Source organism: Pelodiscus sinensis, chromosome 11 (assembly GCF_049634645.1).
Source record: "Pelodiscus sinensis isolate JC-2024 chromosome 11, ASM4963464v1, whole genome shotgun sequence".
Classification (NCBI taxonomy): Eukaryota; Metazoa; Chordata; order Testudines; family Trionychidae; genus Pelodiscus; species Pelodiscus sinensis.
The window spans coordinates 24,957,957-24,978,847 of NC_134721.1; the positions used below are offsets into that span (position 1 = coordinate 24,957,957).

The 20,891-nt window shown below is 40.8% G+C and overlaps 1 protein-coding gene across 5 annotated transcripts in view; it reads left to right on the forward strand.

Moving 5' to 3' along the window:
* The window catches only part of EEFSEC (eukaryotic elongation factor, selenocysteine-tRNA specific), a 210,391-nt gene that overhangs the window by 145,081 nt on the left and 44,419 nt on the right, over positions 1 to 20,891 (forward strand). For 4 of the 5 annotated variants that reach the window (XM_075938809.1, XM_075938810.1, XM_025183148.2 and 1 more), the window contains one exon: positions 8,197 to 8,353. The exons of the other annotated variant lie outside the window; for it this stretch is intronic. In XM_075938809.1, coding sequence (XP_075794924.1) covers positions 8,197 to 8,353 — 157 coding nt within the window. The remainder of the gene's footprint in view (positions 1 to 8,196; positions 8,354 to 20,891) is intronic. 5 annotated transcript variants of the gene reach the window in all.

Here is a 20,891-nt window from a genome sequence, read left to right on the forward strand (position 1 = left end):
GCCTCGGTGTATTTGTTCTAAATCCTTCCCTTATGATAGAGACTGTAAGAGGCTAGACCTCTTCGGGCGGAAGGCATATTCATCTGCCACACCACAATTCAGAGCCTCAAAATAGGAGATCCTAATAGGGAAATTGCAATTATGAATTATGGCAAACTGAAAGCTTTTATTGACCATTCGCAGGAAGCATATTTCAGGCCATCATCAAACAAGATCAGTTAATACAAGAACAGCACTATAAATCCCATTGGACACTGCTGACACAGCAGTCTAATCAGCTTTGACAGCAGTGGTAATCATAAGGTCTTTCTCAACCCTAGGAGGTTATAGAGTCCAAAAGCAGGACACGTCCCAACTAAATCATCCCAGCCAGGGCTTTGTTACATCAGACTTAAAAACCTCTAAGGATAGAGATTCCATCACTTCCGTAGGTAACCCATTCCAGTGCTTCACCATCTTCTTAGTGAAATAGCTTTTCCTAATATCCAACCTAGACTTCCCTCACTGCAACTTGAGACAATTACTCCTCCTTCTGTCATCTGTCACCACTGAGAACAGCTTCTCTCCATCCTCTCTGGAACCCCCTTTAGGCATTTGAAGGTTGCTATCAAATCTCCCCTTTCTCTTCTGTATATTAAATAAGCCTTATTCCCTCAACCACCTCTTCTTATAAGTCATGTGCTCCAGCCTCCTGATCATTTTTACCACCATCTGCTGGATTCTCTCCCATGTGTCCACATCATTTCTATAATGGGGGGGGGGGGGGGTCCAGAATTGGACACACTACTTCAGATATGGCCTCACTAGTGCTGAATAAAAGGGAATAATCGCTTCCCTATATCTGCTGGGAATGCTCCTACAAATGCAGCCCAATATGCCATTAGCCTTTTTGGCTATAAGGGCACACTTAACTGATATCCAGCTTCTCATCCACTGTAACCCCCAGATCTTTTTATACAGATCTGCTGTTTAGCCAGTTAGTCCCCAGCCTGCAGCAGTGCTTGAGATTCTTCCATCCCAAGTGCAGGACTCTGCACTTGTCCTTGTTCAACATGATCAGATTTTTTTGGTCCAGTTCTCCAATTTGCTGAGGGTGCAATCCATCCCCTCATCCAGGTCATTAATGATGCAAAACACTGCTTGAAACACTCAATGAGACCCTCGTAGCTCTGGATTATACTAAGGATATGAATGGTTAACCTGCCAGGACTGGAGCTGTCCTCCATCTGCCATGGAGCCCACCCAGCTGGAGCAGCTACTGTCTGCAGCAGACACAGCTCAGGCACACCGTGAGTTGTGGTGGGTGGGCCCCCTGCCCAACCTTAATTAACCAGTTAATTAAACAGGATTTCACATCCTTAGTCTACCCTAGGAATTTACATCGGCATAGCTATATCTCTCAGGGATGTGAAAAATCCATATGCCTGAGAGATGTAGCTGTACCAACCTAACCCCCATTATAGACAGTACTAGGTCAATGGAGGAATTCTTCTGTCTCCTCTTGGGGAGGTAGATTTATATGTACCAATAGGAGAATAGGGTCTACACTGAAATGCTAAAGTGACACTATGGCTCTGATGTAGTAGTTTAAGTGTAGACATTGCCTAAGTCTTGTGGCTCTGTTACTGCAACATCTTGGTCTCTGGCCTTGACAGATGTAATCTTTTCCTTTTTGTATGCCTTCAAAATGCTACTGGAAAGAACATTCTCCTAACCCATCACTTTAACTGCCCCTCCTCTCTTTGCATCCCTGCACTGACTCCCTCTTCTCTATTACATCAAACATAATATACTAGTCTTCACAGCCTACTCCTAGCCTACTCCCATCCCTATTGAATTTCCAACTTCTGCCTCTGATAGGTCCATGATGCTAGCTTCCATCGTCCAGGCTCATCAGTTAACCATGTACATGGTTACACTTTCGCATCTCTAGTACAGACCATCTTTTTGTTCTGTCATTTAGGACAATGGAGTGCTGGTCCATGCTAATACAACTAATAATAAAATAGTCCATACTCCCTTTCTGATCTTCTACCATATATTTCATATCAGGGTTTTGTAGCAGAAAAGGAGCAGCAAAATATTAATAAAATTGTGCCCTTGGCTACTTTCTTTGGAAAGAATAGCAAAGATCTTTCTTAACCAGGAAATGTCAGGAACTTAGTTCCTGTCACTTTTTGTGACTTTAAAAGACTTGAGTTTAAGTAGAGGTGAACGAATTATGGATTACAAAAGAGTATAAGTTGTCCGATGTGCTGCAGGGCTCTGTGTGTACCATGGAGACCTTAATTTATGTGTTTTGATTTTTTGAAATTCAAAGCACTCTAAATAATTATCACATTATTTCTCTTAATTATTTGATTGCCTGTATTCATTGTTTCTCACTGGTTCCAGGCTGTGAATTACTACAGAGAATTCTCTCTCAGATGTGATTCTGGTGCTTCTTGTCTACCTGCTCAGGATATTAACTGGTTGTCATTTTGTCATTAACTGGTTGGAATTTTCTTCCAGATCAAATTGCCAGAGTCCTTGGGGGTGGTTTCACTTTCCTTTGCAGCATGGGGCATGAGTCATTTGCTAGTCTGAACTAGAGTAACTTGAAGTTTTAAAATCATGATTTGAGGATGTCAGTAACTAAGCCACAGGATCTGGGCCTATTCCTCGAGTGGGTAGGTTCTGTGGCCTGTGATGTTCAGGATGCACAATTAAATGGTGATGGTCTCCTCTGGTCTTAAAGTCTATGAACTTGCTACTATGGTAAGGTGCTTGTCTCAGGAGGATGTCTGTAGGTACCACTCCACCCCTCAGGGTAGTTTAGGTAACAAATGGAATCGTGTCCAACTTTACTTGGTAAGAGTCAGAAGGATGGGTGTCATGATGCACTACACTAGACCCGAAAGGTCAGGTCAAGGTATAAAACTCCAGTTATGTAAAATAAGTCGAACTTGGTGCCTTCTTCACAGTGGGAGGCTTATGGGAGCAAATGCTCCCGTCTGCTTCCCTTACTCCTCATGACTGTAAGGAGTACCAGCGCTAACTGGAGCCACCCTCAGCATTCATTTTAATGGATCTTAATTAAACCCACTAAATCGAAAGCCATCAGCTCAATATCCAATGCAGCAAATGGAGACGTGGCTAGGGTGTGGAATGTAGAGGGGGATGTGGAAAATATATGAATCTTCTGAGATACAGAGGGACACCCGTGTTCTCTTTACTAAAACAAATGTGATGGAAACCACTTGGGAGACAGAGTTGGAAGAATACTTTTGCAAAGGTTGGTCTCCAAAGAACTCAGAACAGTTTAGACTTCTGAAGTTCTGAGTTTAGTTTCCTTTTCTGACAATATAGATATATTTTTGGTTCTTTGTTACAGACATCAACCCAAGAGGAAAAGACCTTGCAGACTGAAACTACTTTTTTTTCTGCTGCATAATTCCTCTGATTCACAGTAATAAAACCAAAATCATAATTTGTGAATAAAAAAAATTAGATCCTACATCTGAAATTCACTGTTAATTCCCATCTATGCTTTCCTCTTAGAGGCCAGTGTAGGTTAATTCCTGCAATACATGGATCAACTTTTAAAAAAAGAAAAGAGTAGCCTCCATAGAGCGTCACTTGTTGTGGAGACCATCTTCCCTTTTCTCTTTCAGCTCCCCAGCTAACTTTAGACATTTTAATCTTGAAGCAAACTTTCTGTACAATAACAAATGTATTCTAATCATAAATCTTTCCACTTTTAGTGCCTCGTTTAGTTTTTTCTTTCCCTTTCATTTCTCATTCTCCATGTTTCCTAACTTGTCAGTGTATCCCTTCTTAAATCTTTTTCAGGATCTGTGAAACCCTCAGACTAATTTTCTTTCATGTTTTCAATCATGTTAAGCTAACTCAGAAAAGAAGAATGTCTCTAGCTATCTGAACCTTCAGTGTTCTTGCTCTTTTCTTGATCCCAACTTTTCTCTCATTAGTTCGCTCTTCTCATTCCAACAGCCCCTTTTGTTCTTTCTCCCATCCATTTCTGTCCAGCTCCCCTTGCTTCTTCAGGGATGCGGGATAAGAGCATAGGCTATGTTTGCCCTCTAAATGTCTGTGATGAGTTGTTTCGGAGGATGCTCAGCTGACCGTGAATTTGTTAGTGTCCACCAATAAATGAGGATGATTTGGCAGGTTTGACAGTTTAGTTAGGAGATTTCCTTCTTGAGAAGAACTAGCAATAATTTTTCAATGGATTTAAACTATGGGTTTGCATTGAATGCCTTGACACACAACCTTAACTACAGAGTTGCAGACATAATGCTGTAGTGTTTTGTGTTTGTCTATTTCTTGGTAGTAGAGAATGTGTATGTATGACACACACACTTATGCACGCACACACATACACTCCCTTCACCTACGATGGTCTTAACTATTGACCAAATTTTTCTGCAAATACAAAAACCAAGAGGAAAGAGGAGATATTTCATAAAATCAATGCTATTGTGTCCCATGGTTTAAGCCATAAAACAAGAGTAGCAGAGACATTCCCTTTGAACTTGAAATCCCTTTCTAAGCTGCTGATCTAACTGAAGCAAGAGAGGGAGAATATAGCAGCCAGAAACATCCTTAAGTGAGTTTGATGCTACACCTCTGCCCATAAATTTTAAAAAAATATTATCGTAATGTAGGTCAGTGAACTGAAACGCCACTGTACACCATGGGGGATTAAAGTTAGAGAGGCAGCCCTCTCCCACTACCACTAGGTCATATGACAATATAAACAAGAAATGCAAGGAGCCTTCAGCTTTTTCTTGCTCTAATCCTTTGTTTATGCAGCACTTAAACTGACTTTTGGGGTCGTCTCTGTCTGGCATTAAAGCCCTAAAGCTTTTTGAAGTTTCCCTGAAGTTAATAAAATTAGTCTGCCCTTATTGCTAGGCCCCTTGCTGCTGCTTTAGAACAGACTACATATCCCTTACTGTCTTTTCAGTGTTTGGCTTTTTAAGTTAATATTTCATAAAGAGAGAGAGAGAGAGATCTCAAAAGGCTATTCAGCTAATAGGCAAAGTGATTGCCATAGTAGATATTCTGAGAACTCAAAGGGGATTAATGTGAAATCCAGTGATTGGAGCTAAATTGCTGTTAAAGTAATTGGAAGTGTTGAGTTTCAGTGGGAGAAAACATGCGTTTCTGTATCTTCTTAAAGAGAAAAAGGGCTGTAAAATAAACTCTTAATGTTTTTATTTTAACAGAAATTTATCCAGGACTTGAAAAATGATCATTTGTTTTTAAGCAAATATATTTAAAAGTGGATGTGTTGTTTTCCTTGTATATTGTATTGTACAGTCAGCATTCTTTTTACCTTGTTGGGCATCTTCTCACAAATCTGTCGTCTTCAAGGACAAATCAATAAGAAGTTAATTTCTTCTAATCTCTGTCTAATGTGAAGGACCGAGAGTCAGGACCTTAATGGATATTCTTCTAAATTTTGCCACCTATGTGATTTTAAGATAGTTGCTGGCCGCTATGTCATATAGACTTGCCAGGTGTCCGGTATTTGCCTGGACAGTCCGGTATTTTCGCCTCCTGTCCGGTAAAAATAATTCAGAGAATACCGGACACCTAAAATGTCCAGCATCTTCTGATTTTTTTCCCCTGGCTATGAGGCAAAAATGCCGGGCACCTGGCAACCCTACAAACACGGCGCCCGGCCTCCCCGAGCCCCCCATACCCCTGGTTCCCAACCCCCCAATCCTAGCCCCTATGCTTACCTGGTTCCGCAAAGCTGCCAGCACAAAATGGCTGCCGACCAAGGCCCCTGGGTCTTAGTACTCAACCTCTCCCCTGTTCCTATCCCTGCACTCACTCTTAAAGGGGACTTGCTGTTTTAATGCTGTTTTATTTTAATTTTATTTTTTTCTTAAGTCTTGGAGTCCTTCACCCCCTTCCCCCCCCGGTGGGTTTTTTTTAGGCGGGGGGGGGGGGGTTCGATATTTTTGTTTCAACCATCTGGCAACCCTACACTATGTGCCTCAGTTTTTGCTTGTAAAATGAGAGTATTGCTTTTCTATCTTGAACAGATGTTGTGGTATTTAGTTTTTGTAGTACTTTAGTGACATGTCATAAAAGAGGTTTGCCAGCTGCAGAATATTTGTAATAACTAGAAGAAGGAGGAGTATTAAATATTGTTGCTTGGCACTGTGAAAATCTAGAAAACTGAGTCCTTGCCTCAGTGCTTACAATCTTGATATCCTATCTTGCAAACTTATCACTTAGGTGAGGGCAAGAGTGGGACTTAAGTAGACTTATTTCAAAAGGGTAAATCTATTTAATGACAGTTGTAATAAGCAAATGATAGTTTCAGAATTGTTAGGTTTTTTCTATTATCCATATATTAGTTGTAGGTTATCACTCCATTCCCTTTAACAGCACTATATTACAGTGCCTCTAACAGTTGCTCAAAGAGAGATTATTCTGAACTGTTCCGACATCCGTGCCAGACTGAATGAGTCAAAACTAAACCATGCTGCCATGATGTTCACCCTATAATTCAATTATATAAATAATTAAATGAAATATAACGGCGCATTCTTAAAATGCAGTAAAGTCGTTATTTTAGGGTTTTTTTTTTAAAAACCTGATCTGCCTTCCCTTTTATAGCCAATTACAATGAAACAGTTGGTGTATGGAAAGCTCTACACTGAGGCAGGAGATACCTTCTGTATTCAAAATGAAAGGGTGAAAAGTACCTTAGGTAGTTTAGTGGTGGACACCTTTGAAATACCTAGTTTTAGAATAGGGATGTTAAATTGAGATTAATGGGCTAATCGAATAGGTGATGCAATTTGCATTGACTGTTCGATAAGTCGATAAGGGCACCTCTGCCTTTGAAGTGCTGTGGGGGTCATGGGGACAGAGGGGACTTAAGCAATCCCCTGCTGGCCCCATGCTCCCCATGGCGTTTCAGAGCGGCAGTGCAGCTTTGAGCCCGGGGTCAATGGGGGATTTCAAAGTGGCAGCGCTGTGTGGAGCACAGGGGTCCATGCAGTGCTGCCGCTTTGAAGCATCCCTTTCTCTCCTCTCTTCTCCCCCCCCCCCCACCCCGCTTCCTCTTTCTGATAGAGGCAGCAAGAGGGAGGGAAGCGACTAGTTGACTAGTGTGTCAGCTATCCAATAAGCATTTGCTTATTGGATAGTCAACTAGTTGTTCATATCCTTAGTTCAAAAACTTCTTTCACTCCACTGAAATGATTCTAAAGTACTTCATACACCAAAGGCTGGTACTACAGTATTGAAGAACTCTAGATATTTTTTTCAGCTGGGATTTTCTGTTAAGTTTGCGCATTTTTTATAAACAATAGAAAACTTAGCTGTCGTTTTGCCTAACTAGACACATGAGAAAGATGCTAATTATTCTTCACATAACTTATGTGAGGCTCATGAGTATTATTCCCCCTATTTTTACTGTAGGGAAGTCTGTAAGAAACTCGCAGAGGTTCCCTTACACTTTTGGAAAAGAGTTGGGTTTAAAACTCCTTTGTTCCTGTTTATCAGTCTTGTGCTCACTCAGGGTACGTCTAGACTACATGCCTCTGTCGCCAGAGGCATGTAGATTAGGCTACCAGGCATAGGAAAATGAAGCGGCGATTTAAATAATTGCCGCTTCATTTAAATTTACATGGCTGCCGCGCTGAGCCGACAAACAAAGCTGATCAGCTGTTTGTCGGCTCAGCGCGATAGTCTGGACGCTCCCCTGCCGACATCAAAGGTATTTGTCGACCACCCAGGTATGCCTCCTGGGATGAGGTATACCTGGGTGGTCGACAAATACCTTTGATGTCGACACCCGCGCGTCCAGACTATTGCGCTGAGCCGACAAACAGCTGATCAGCTGTTTGTCGGCTCAGCGCCGCAGCCATGTAAATTTAAATGAAGCGGCGATTATTTAAATCGCCGCTTCATTTTCCTATGTCTGGTAGCCTAATCTACATGACTCTGGCGACAGAGGCATGTAGTCTAGACGTACCCTTAGAGTAAGTATTTATGTATGTTGCATGCCATTTGAAAGTTGTGGCCATCCTAGGTTCATGCTGATGAAAGCTTTAAAGCACATCAAATTATAATGTGTTCCATATGTATATAATTGTTCTAGTTACTCTATGATTTAGACTCACATGTGTGTGTCATATATAAAATAGATATATTTATTTTCTTTTACAGGTGCTGGATGATTACAATGTGATTGGTCGTTCATTGTTTAAGAAGGAGACCAACATCCAGATTTTTGTAGGGCTAAAAGTCAAACTATCTACAGGAGAGGATGGAATAATAGAGGGTGGCTTTGGGCAGAGTGGCAAATTTAAAATCCGAATTCCAGGTAAGCGCTCTTCCCTTCAGTTATCAGAAATCTCAACTTGGCACGAGGTTTAGTGGTATGCTTATCAGTTAATTTTCTCTTGATGGTCAACTCCATTGTATCCAACTGTACTGGGCCAGAGCACCCTGGTTGCGAAGGGGACAGCAGGCTGGATGGCAGGCCCCTGCAGTGGTGGTGGGACTGATGGTGGGTCCTCATGGCCATGTCAGGACCTAAGTTCAGTGGTTAATCATTTAAGCGCTAGAATTTACTCTTTTAACATCTCAGGTGTGGACGACTTCAAAACATTGTCCAAATGAGGACTGATCCTGATTTTTCACAAAAGAGAGCCAGCTAGTTGCAGCATCCATTCAGATCCAGATCTATCAGCAGTTGGTGTGTTCTTGTTTCTCAGCAGTCAGATCTGCCTGTAGTTAAGTGGCAGAGGCCATAACATTTTTAAATGCTATGTGGTGGAGCCACCCCTGGCATTTATCAGCAGACTTGAGGCTTGAAGGCTCTTCCCTTTTAGAGCTCAGCACCATGGAACGTACTTTTGAAGTGTGTAGATTTCAGTGTAAAGTTTCCAACAGCACCATGAGGAGTAAAAGATTATTGATGTGGAATTAAAACAAGTTAGCAAGAGTGTCTCCTCATTAATTTTTACTTGTAGTTATTTATGAAATACTGTACAATACATGAAGGATATAGATTCCTTAATCATGCTCCATATTGTGTGTATTATTCTGTAACATTCTTTGAAACACGAACTTTGATAAGTGGATTGAAGGGTTCTTGAGTGTATCTGTACCTTCTGAAACTGCTTTTGCATCTTTTGCTTTTATAATATTTTATGCTACAGTTGTTTTAGACCTTTGTAAGTCACTACCAAGGGGTTTTTGCCTTTAACATCACAGGATATTAGATGGTTGGCATTATGGCTTATTTGTGTTGTCACTGATATTTTGCTTTTCTCATTTGCAAGCATACTACTATAACAAAAGTCATTACATCAATAGGAGTGGTATTTAAAAATCAAATTGCAAAATGAGAGCAACTTAATAATAGGAATATTTTTCAATTATGTAGTGTCAGAAGGCTCTCTTAATTCCAATTTAGAAGACACTCAATTCCAGTTTAGTGGCCAGTTGACAATCCAAAGATGTCAGAGTCTTTTGAGAATGTAAACTAGTTAGTCCTTATTAGTATTGCTTACTTCTGTTATACAAATGGGGAAACTGAGGCCTTGTCTATACTTATCCAGAGATCAATACTCCAGAGATCAATCTTCCAGGGATTCAATTTAGTGGGTCTAGTAAGGACACTCTTAAATCGACCGCTGATGGCACCCTTGTCAAATCCAGTACTCTATGTGGTTGCAGGAGTAAGGAAAGTCAATGGGAGAGTTTCTCTCTTTGACCTTCTGCAGAGGGGAAGCTGTAGTAAGTTGAGCTACGTGTAGGTTGACTTGAGCTATGCTATTCACGTAGCAGGAGTTGCGTATCTTAGTTCGACTTTCTCCCCCAGTGTAGACCTGGTTTAACGCATGGAGTTAAGTGACATTGCACAGGGACACAGGAGATCTGGGAAAAGACTTGAAGTCTCCTGATTCCCAGTCCGTCTTTCAACACTGACCACTCTCCCCCTCAACTTATAGCTAGTTCCAGTTTAATGCAGCTCTTATGTGGTTGGAATTTGGGAGACTTCATCCTTTTGTCTTACCTAATTAATGTGGTGACTAAACTAAAATGCTCCCTGTTTGTGTCTTCAGTGGGGTAATGTAGCAGACGCTCTTAATTCCAGTTTAGCTGCCAGTTGGCAAACTCTGCCAGTGGGTCTGAGAGCTTAGTTGGCAGACACAATGAAGACTTTAAAATGATTTGCCATGGTGGTAGATGCATTTACTTTGCCCTTTTTTGAATTTGAAACCCTGCTAAATCATAGCATTGGGTTTTAGGCAAAAATAGTGCTGCAAGCATGGGTTTGTTTAAGATAAAAGAATGCGTGAATAGATCTTTCCATTAAAAAGAGCTCTAGATGAAAACCAAGGCAAAGTATTTGTGAATAACACTGCTCTGATGCCTTTTTTCAGTAGCCTTTCTTTTAAACCAAAGGAAAGACTGAGTGGTGGATGGATCAGCTGCTCACATGGGAATGAGTTCAGTACTCAACCTCTAATACAAATGCTGATGCATATCCTTCACTAGCTCCAAATGCTCTTAAAATTGCTGTAAAACAAAAAATAAATAGAAAATAGCCACAACACAGGAGAATCTTCAAGCAATGCACAGCTGCCAGGAAAGGTAGGCTTTGTCTACACTGAAAAGTTCACAGTGCAACTGTGGCCACTGCAATAACAGTAGGAGAGAGTTCTTCTAGCACTCTGTGTAAACCACCTCCATGAGGGGAGTAGCGAACAGTTCTGGGAGTACAGCTCTCAGTGCTGTAGCCTGGCTCTCACTGATGCGTTAGTGTTTTAAATTGCTGTGCTCATGGGGAGGGGTGTTTTTTCACATCCTGAGACAGGAAGTTACAGAGCAGTAAAGCACTAGTGTAAACTTAGCTGTAGAGATGAATTCAGCCATTCAAATTTAGTGAGCACTGTTAAGTGTTGTCAGTGTTGATTATGTGTATGAGATAACAGAAAAATTTGTCTATCTTGATTAAACTCTTGATGGAAAAAGCAAGTCTCACATAGGACAGGATGGAGCCTAATAGATTCCCTTTTCCAAGTAGGCCTTTGCCATTCTTTAGGAAGAGTGTGAGAAATGACAACTACCCTGTGTTCCCCATTTTTGCAAACATAATTATCTATTGTGTATTAACAGCGTGCTCAAATCTGAACAAAAGTAGGAAGAAATAGTCTCTGCTCCAGGGTGCTTACAGTTAAGTCACACTGATCATTTCTGAAGTTGAACAGGAGATCAGATCATAAAACAGAGAATCCCTCTCAGTTCTTGTTCTTCCAGTGAGTCTTTGTGTTGCGATCATGTTAGAATTCAATATTTTACAAGACAAAGGAGAAAACTATAGCTATTTTTTCTTTATCCTGAAGTAAGCTTGGAGGGTTTGCAGTCCAGAAAGAAGGGGCAGTGACCAAAGCAAGACTGTCCTATAGGTGAAAAGTATGTGTAATGGAAAGCAAATGGATGAATTGGAAACTTTTGGTTCCTTCAAGAGTTTCCAGCAGAGGGAAGAATAGGGGATACGATGCTGTTTAAGTCATCTGCAGTTCACATTCCTTTGTTAGGTCAGTGTTACTTTTTTAATGTGGCTGCATCCTGTTTATGGGTTTTTCAGGAATTTGTATTAAATTTAACTGGTCAGATTCTTCCCTTAGAGTCTGCAAGGGAAAGCCAGGCTGAAGGCTTTCTCCTATAGATTCCTTCCATAAAGAATCTCTCAAGCTTTCTGAAGTTCTTTAGTTAGTTTACTGAGGATTCCTTAACAAAGACATCGGACTCAAAACCAAACAAAATGATGAAAACTGCTTCAAACTAATATGCGGAACAGTTAGTTTTGTATTGGTTAAAACTAGTCTGGACTGCTGGATTGTAATTTGTAGAAATGAGAAGATTGGTTGGGTAGTTGACCTATGATAATTTTGGATTGGTTTTGTGGTGCAGAGATTTGTTGTTAAACCTCAGCTATCGCTCGGAGAAGTTGGTAGCTCAATTTTCTGGAAAAAAAATCGAGTGAGATGGGCAGTTTTGTCCAGTTTTATGTGGTCATTGGGAATCAGAGAACCTGTTCACCTTCTCATTTGTTTGCCTTCTGATTCTACCAGTGACTTTATGTACAACACTGGCCAAGATACTTTCTTTCTTTGTACCTTAGTCTCCCTCCCTGGTAATTATCTACTTAGGTGAAGCACTTTCAGGTCTGTGGATTAAAGTCACTGTATAAATAACAAAGAGGATTTGTGGCCTTTCTCTAGATAAGACCATACCTAGAATACTGCTTGCACTTGAGAGTGTTTCAGTCCTGGAAAAATGTCAGAAAATTGGATAGAATTCACAAGAGCAACAAAAACTATTAAGGAAATGGAGGGATTGATTTATGAGAGAAAGAAGATGAAAAGAAAGACACAGAACTTGGCTAAATGATGATGTGTGGGAGGTATGATTAGCTACAAATATTTGAAGAGCATTAACACTGAAGTTGGAGAGGAATCTTTTCGGGTGGTCCAAGGAGATAGAACTAAAAATAATAGTATGAAATGAAGAAAATGAAGCTCGACTATCGATAAAAGTTTCTTAACATAGATTTATGGAATTGTGGAATCATCTCAGCAGGTGAAGTGGTAGAAGTTCCATTGCTAAAGTTGCTCAAATATAGATTAGACCAAATGTTTGTGTACGCTCTAGAAGTATTAACCAGGCTGTTGGGAGGGATAAGAACAATGCAGTCTTAAACAGGCTTTTCCATCTCTGATTTCTGTGATTATATCAGGGCAAAATTTATTCCCAGAATGGCAAGATATGGCATACCTGTTGGAGTGGTGGTAATGGCATCTAAAGCAAAAATAGATATGCATTTGCTGGCAGATGTTTTTTATTCTGTTGGGATGGATTTTGCAGCAGGTTAATGTAATGCTTTAACTGTGGAAGAAATGATAGGAGATGCTAATCTACTACACGGCACTTATATTTTTCCAAACCATCATACTATGCCCTTCAAATGCATAAAAAGTGCAATATGTTCAGGGCTTTTCTATAAGATACATTTAATGGGCTTCTGAAAAACAACATTATAAAGGCAACATTATCCCAGAGTGCTTTGCAAACTATGCACTATGTGTAGTGAGAATTTCCACTGAAGTGCATCTCATTAAGGGAGTGACACATGACAACTGTTCTAGCAGTGCACAGAAACAGTACACTTCAGTGAAGAATTTAGTATTTTTGAGACTTATGAACAAATTTGGCAGAAAGCATTTGACCACTTGCACTACTTTAGGAAAATGCCACTGAATCTTTAATGACCTTGTACTCATATCCTCTAGAGCAGAGGTGAGCAGTAATTTTTGAATGAGGGTGGGGGGGGGACTTCAAGAATTTGGAAAGTGGTTGAGGGCCACACTCTTCCATGATATTAATGAAGGAGGTATGGGGCCTTGGATGGAGGTTGGGTATAGAAGGGAGTTTGAGTGAAGGAGGCAGTTGTGACCTGGGGCACTGGATTGGAGTGCAGGGGGTTGGATTGTGACCTAAGGCAGGGAATTGAGTTATGGGAGGGGTTGCAAGGATTTGGGTTGTGAGCTAGGGCAGGAGGGGACTGATCTGGGGCAGGGCATTTGGGTGGCGAATCTGGGAGGGGATATGAGTACAGGAGGGGGTCAGAGGATTTGGGTATGTGGAATAGGGGGCAGGAGTGGGGGACAGAGTTGGGGAAGGGAGGACCTGGGGTGCCAGAAGCAGGCTCTGACTAGGAAATTTACCAGCCAGAAGCCGTTCCTGAATCAGCCTCCCTGCCTGCCAGTGTTTCCTCTAAGCTGCCCGGCAGCACAGCTTCTCAGGTGATTAATCAGCTCTGCCCAGTCAATCAGCTCTGTGCACAGAGCCCTGAGCAGATGACTGGGCAGGGCTGATTAATCACCTGAGAAGCTGTGCTGCGGGGCAGCTTAGAGGAAACACTGGCAGGCAGGGAGGCTGATTCAGGAACGGCTTCTGGCTGGTAAGTCTCCTAGTCAGAGCCTGCTTCTGGCACCCCAGGTCCTCCCTTCCCCAACCTTCTGTACCCCACTCCTGCCCCCTATTCCACATATCCAAATCCTCTGACCCCCTCCTGTACTCATATCACTTCCCAGTCAGCTCTGTGCACAGAGCCCATAGCTGTTGAGTGGGCAGGGCTGATTAATCACCTGTGAAGCTGTGCGGCCACTGTTGCCTATCCTGCCCCCACACAGGTAGCAACCATGTGCTCTGGAGCCCTTTGTGTTCCAGGGCTGCCTGTTATTAAACAGGCAGCTCCCATTGGCTGGTTTTTGGCCAGAAACTGGCCAATGGGATTGTGCTGGGGGAAGGAGCAGCATGTGGGTGGGTTGAGGCAAGCGGGGATTCTGCCTGGGCCTCCCTGCAGCGTCCGCAGGCTGGATCCGGTGGCTTAGCAATCCAGATCCGGCCCGTGGGCTGTATTCTGCCCAGGCCTGCTCTACAAGACAGTAGTTCTAACAGTACAGTTATAATGGCACCTAGATGGGTTGTGGGATCAATGAGCAATTCAAAGGAATGTGAATCAATAGAATAATTTATTGCTAATATTCTCTGTAAGCTGTGGGCTTGTGTGGCAGCTCAAGAGAGATTCAGATGCCCCCCAACTGATTAATAGAGTGCCCAGTTAGGTTTTGTTTCTATTGATGATGCACATTAGCATGTGCCTTGGTGCACATAAAAGTGTATTCTCTACATGGGCAAAAAAAAATCCTCACATGGATGGAAAAGATTAGAGGGGACATTGTTTATTGTGGTCTTTTGTGGGTTTTGTTGTGTTTTTTTAGAGGTTTTGTATCCACATACTGACTTTCATTCTCTGCCCTTTATGAGATCATAATGTAAGATGGTGTGGCTCAGGTCAGCAGTTAGAAGATTAGCTGTGGACGTGCCTTTTCCATTGTTTCTGGCTTGGTATAAAGTTACTGTCATATGTAATAGTCTTTAAACTGGGTGGCTTTTTCAAATCTAATTTGAGCACACTTGATATCACATGCATAGTTCATTCTCATTTCTGACTCAGCCTTAATCAGCTAATTGTTAGGAAAGGATTTATCCTTTTTCTTGCTCTATGCCACATTTGACTGCAGCTCTCTTCTCATTGCAGTAGAAATTACTAGGCATAAGTGTTGTTAAAAAGCTACATTGTTTTTTAATGCAAAAGAAGCAGTGCATATCCAATAAATTCACCAGAGTTCAGCATACTTCTGTGCGTCAAGTGGATTTACATATATAAAATGCATACTTTTCATAGGAAGACACAAACAAGCAAATCGAAATATCAGGCTTTTTTCTTCGATATTTTTGTATCAATTCACAGTGATTGTGTTCCTCTTTTCTTACAGCAGATGAAGACAAAACCAAATTTATTTGTTAGCAAGCCTTTCTTTCACAAGTAGTTTTTAATCTTCCAGTTCCAAGTATTGGCATATATGAAAGAGCTAATATATTCCACATCTGTAGCCATACATTTGGTAGAAGCATTGTACCACCTAAAAGCATGAAAAGTTAGTCTAACTTATAACCACTCTATTCACTGATCTTATGTGCTTGGCTCAGAGTATAGAATATATATCTAGAATTTTATCTGTGATGCTATCGTATTGTTAGAGGATAATGTGAAAAGTGATACAAACTAGCTGATGATCTTTGTCCTGGAGACCTTACATTCTGGTGTGCAAAGCTAGATGTTGCAAGATTCTTGGTCTCATTCTGCTCTTGTCTCTTGCATACCAACAGGCAAGCCGACAGACTCACCAGGCCCCTAGGCAAGGTGGAGGTTGGGAGGGGGCTCCATGCTCATGAAGGGGATAGAGCCTCAGGTGGAAAGGGTGGTGCTGGGGCAGCTGGCTCTCCATATCACCCAGACTCTGCCCTCTGCCCCAGTGCTGTCAGGAGCATGCCATCTGGGACTCTGCTTCATGCTGCATGGCACTCCAGCAGCAGTTTAAAGTAGAGATGTCAACATGGTAGAAAGGAATGTAAAATTTTAAGGCAAACATTATAATGGAAAAATAGAGTATGTACCGTACCAAAAATCTAGACTGCTTTACATAAGAGCGACCATACTGAGTCAGACCAAAGATTGATCTAGCCCGGTATCCTGTCTCCCGATAGTGGCCAATGCCAGATGCCCCAGAGGGAGAGAACACAACAGGTAATCCTCATGTAATCCCTCTCCTATCATCCATTTCCAGGAAAACAGAGGCTAGGAGCACCATTCCTACCCATCCTGGCTAATAGCCATTTATGGACCTAACCTCCATGAATCTATCTAACTCTTTTTTAACCCTGTTAAAGTCCTAGTCTTCACAACATCCTCTGGCAAAGAGTTCCACAGGTTGACACTGCGCTAAGTGATGAAAAACTTCCTTTTGTTTGTTTTAAACCTGCTGCCTATTTATTAATTTCATTTGGTGACTCCTAGTTCTTATATTGTGGGATTAAGTAAATAACTTTTCCTTATTCACTTTTTCCATACCAGTCACGAATTTATAGACCTTTGTCATATCCCCCTTAGTCTCCTCTTCTCTAAGATGAAAAGTCCGTCTTTTTAATCTCTCTTCATATGGGATGCGTTCCAAACCCCTAATCATTTTTATGCCCTTTTCTGAACCTTTTCCAATGCCAATATATCTTTTTAGAGATGAGGTGACCACATCTGTATGCAGTATTCAAGATGTGGGTGTACCATGGTTTTGTATAGCGGCAATAAGATATTCTCTATCTTTTTTTTTTAAATGATTCCTAACATTGTTTGTTTGTTTGTTTGTTTTTTACTGCCACTGCACATTGAGTGGATGTTGTCAGAGAACTATCCACAATGACTCCAAGATCTCTCTCTAGTAGTTATAGCTAACTTAGTCCCCATCATATTGTATGTATAGTTGGGATTATTATTTTCCAATGTGCATTACTTTACATTTATCAACATTTAATTTCATTTGCCATTTTGTTGCCCAGTCACTTAGTTTGTTGAGATTTTTTTTTTAAGCTCTTCACAGTCTGCTTTAATACTTAGAAAATCAGGAGGTTTCTTTATAGGTCTCCCAGGCTATTAATTGCTGATAGTTCTGGAGTTCTTGTAGTTTTGCTTTGGCAATTGTAGCCTGATTGATTATTGCAATTAGAAAATTATTTATTGGGGTGCACCATTCACTACTTTTAAGTGACAGGTTCTTTATTCAGATGACTACTTAATTAAGGTGATATTAGTGAAACACCCAAAAACTTTAGGACCTTTAATTAAAGAGAGACAAATATAATTGAAATAATAGAAAAATCAATATACATTAGTATAAACAAATGAGTAAAGTGGTTTCCTGCATTGCTCATACTTAATCTTACATTGTGCATATTTATAACCTTATGAAGGCTATTTAGAAACAAAGATGGAAGAAAAGTAAGTAGAGAGCATCCTAATGTGCTGGGTCAGGCTTTCTTCTAGGGCTGTCCAAAGTTATCTTGATATCCCTGTAACATATTAGATATCCACATCTTGTATACACCTTTTCCTGTTCCACCCACATATGCCTGGTGCCACGAGAATACGTAAGTATAGCTACAGAGAGCTTAATTTTTGTGGGGGATCCCACCTTTTGGAATCCTTTTCTTGTGTTACATGAAAATAGGATAATCTCCCTCCCTTAGGCCAAAAGGAAAAGCACATTTTATGTCCATGTCTGCCCAATCTGGTCCCCTTTTATTAAAAGAAAATACAAGATTGCAAGCCACTAAGCCTCATGGTTTGCCTTCACTGTCAGTGTCAGGTGCGGCTGAACAGCTTTTCGGTTGAGAGCAGAACACAGAAACCCAAGGGCAAAGAAATCTGTATAAGTTGCATTTATTTAAAAGCTGAAGATTAGTTATGCTTGTTCTTTCACAGTCCTCCTTCCCCTACCCTCTAAAACAAACAAAACCTAAAATCCTTAAGGGATACTTTGAGTATAAATCTCTTTTCCTCTTTGTGAAAATTGGCTAGTATAGTATGGACAGAGGCTGAAAGAGGATTGTTGCCAGGGAAGCATCACTTCCCTTTATGATCCTCTCTTGAGCGGATTACTTTGTGACAATGTAAAAGTCCTGTTGACCACAAAGGAGCTAGAAGTCTGGATTGCATTTACATGGAGAACCTGGCCAGGAGGAGTCTAGCCTACCTTGTAAGCACACGTTGACCTTTGAAGGGCTGAATATATAGATTTATTGACCTTGGAGAGTATTGTTGGCTGAGTCAAAGCCAGGATTTATATACTTTTCTCTTGATTGAAAACAGAAATCAAATATGTATTTTTTTTTTATATGTTGCTCCTCCTTTTCTGTGCTAGTGTCTGGAAGTTCTTGCCTTTTGACAGTAATGAGTGAAGTGCAGTAGGTTCTCTCTAAGCGTGGAGCCTTAAAAAGTGTTGCATTGATTTTAAAGATTGACTTGACAGGCAGCTGGTCATTGTGGGCTAGAGTTAATAGGATTTGCAAGTGTTCTAGGACCCAATTCATCTTCTGCTACTTTACAGTAACTCCGTCTAGGTTTTATTTCTCTAGTTTATCAGATGATGAAGTTGGTTTTACCTACAAAAGCTAATGCTACTATATATTTTTATTAGTCTCTGAGAGCATGTCTCCACTACAGAGTTATTTCGAAATAAGAAGGCAAGCATCCACACCTGGGTTTTATAAATATGTACAAGTAGAAGTAGTAATTATAGAATTTAAATGTCATGCGGTAGTTGTGGTGAGTATTGGAAATTAAATATTTCTATTTTGTGTAAAAAAGTCCTTTATGCTTTTTTATTTTGATTGTTCTCCCATTTCACCTTCCCTTCCCACTAACATTTCTTCTGATGTCTTTTTTAGAGTCTGGGCTCATATACATTTTAGGTGTTATATGCCATTAGGACTTCTTCAGGGCACGTTTGTTTGTTTGTTTGTTTGTTTGTTTGTTTGTTTGTTTGTTTTTTTAATTGTAAGCTGTTTGAAGCATTGACTGTAACAGTAATCACTGCTTCATGGGCTTTGACCTCTGTCATGTGACAGGGATACTAACCTTTGGAACCTTGACTCAGCCCATGTGTATAGGACCAAGAAATAGTTTGTTTCCTAGCAGTACTCTTGTGTCAGATTTATATCACATACATAATACCTTACATAGAACTCATCATAGTTTCAGTGCTTAGCAAAGAATAGACATAAACAGAGCTAGACCTGTAAGGATGGTCCTGTGTTATAATATTATGCATAAGTTACTAAAGCATTTCCTGTATATAAATATAGTTAAAAATGAGTGGCACCACAGAAACTAATAAAGAGAGGGAGGGAGAGGGAGAGATGTGTATATATCTATAACTAGAGAGAGAGAGTATCAGAGGGGTAGCCGTGTTAGTCTGAATCTGCAAAAGCGACGAGGAGTCCTGTGGCACCTTATAGACTAACAGAAGTGTAGGAGCATAAGCTTTTGTGGGCAAAGACCCACTTCGTCAGATGCATGTGACGAAGTGGGTCTTTGCCCACGAAAGCTTATGCTCCTACACTTCAGTTAGTCTATAAGGTGCCACAGGACTCCTCATCACTTTTAGAAAGAGAGAGATGTCTCAGAGGGGTAGTCATGTTAGTCTGTAACTGGAAAAAAATAAAACACAACAAATGGTCCTGCAGCATCTTAGAGAGTAACAAAAAATATAGATAGCAACATGAGCTTTTGTGGGCAAAACCCACTTCAGTGCCAGAGCTTCAGCTATAATAATGGCTGCAGGGACCATAGCCCAAGAGTAACAATTATTGTGTAAGAAAGGATAAAATAAACAACCCACCCTGATTTTAAATTATTTTCTTTATATAATGTCTGAGTTTATAATCTTGATCATAGGATCTCTAGCCCTAGGTGAGTACTTATTGCACACAGTAATGGATTTTAACATAATGTGTTTTTTGCCTCTTGAGTTTATAATGTTCTGTAAGTGGTCATATAGTAACTCTGCTGGACAGTAACGTTGTAGGTAATCTCAGGAATTTGCTTTCACTCTGCAGCTTTTTAGCTATCCAGCTTCATTTACCTCATGCGTTAGAACTTTCTCTTCACCTCCCACCTTTGCCCTCCCCTCTTTCTTTGGGTGTTAGTTAGCCTTGCTTATTTCTACAGTCCCTTTCTCAAGCAATCATTCCTGATTATTTCAAATCTTTTTCCTCAACCCCAAATACCTCTTCCCCAAACAATTGCTTTTAATGAAGTAAATAAAACCCATATTAAATACTGAACAAACAAACTGGATGCCTGCCATCCCCTTCATCACTTTGCCTGTTGCCTCATCTTTCATCTAGTTTGGTCTTTTTAGAAAGTAAATAAGGAGGAATTGTTGCCTGCACAGATTTCTCTATCCCTTCCACACTGTAGGGACACACACCTTGACCCAGGTCCTAAGGCTCAAGGTGGAACCCTATTAATTTATACACCCACCCTTACCCAATTCCTAGGGCTCAGGGTGTAACAACCTGCGGGTCGGCAGGATCTTTAGCCACTTGAAAGAGCCTCACACAGTAGTATCCTTATCCTCTATTTATTGACAATTCCCAAACAAGCAGAATGCACATGCTAAGCGCACAGTGTCATACTCACCAATCCTGATAAAGGCAGGCAGACTTCCCCTGTTAGACAGGCAATTTCAGTCTCTCTGGTCTTAGGCTGTGTCTCAGAGGTGAGTTCTTCTTTTCCAGGTCTTCCCCCTTCCTCCTGGTCCTCTTCCGGCCTTTTCTTCCTTTAGTACGTCTGATGATCTTCCTTTCTTCTTCTTGAACCCCAGTTTATATAATGAAACCTAAGCAATTGCTTAGCAATACCATAACCAATTATTTTAGTA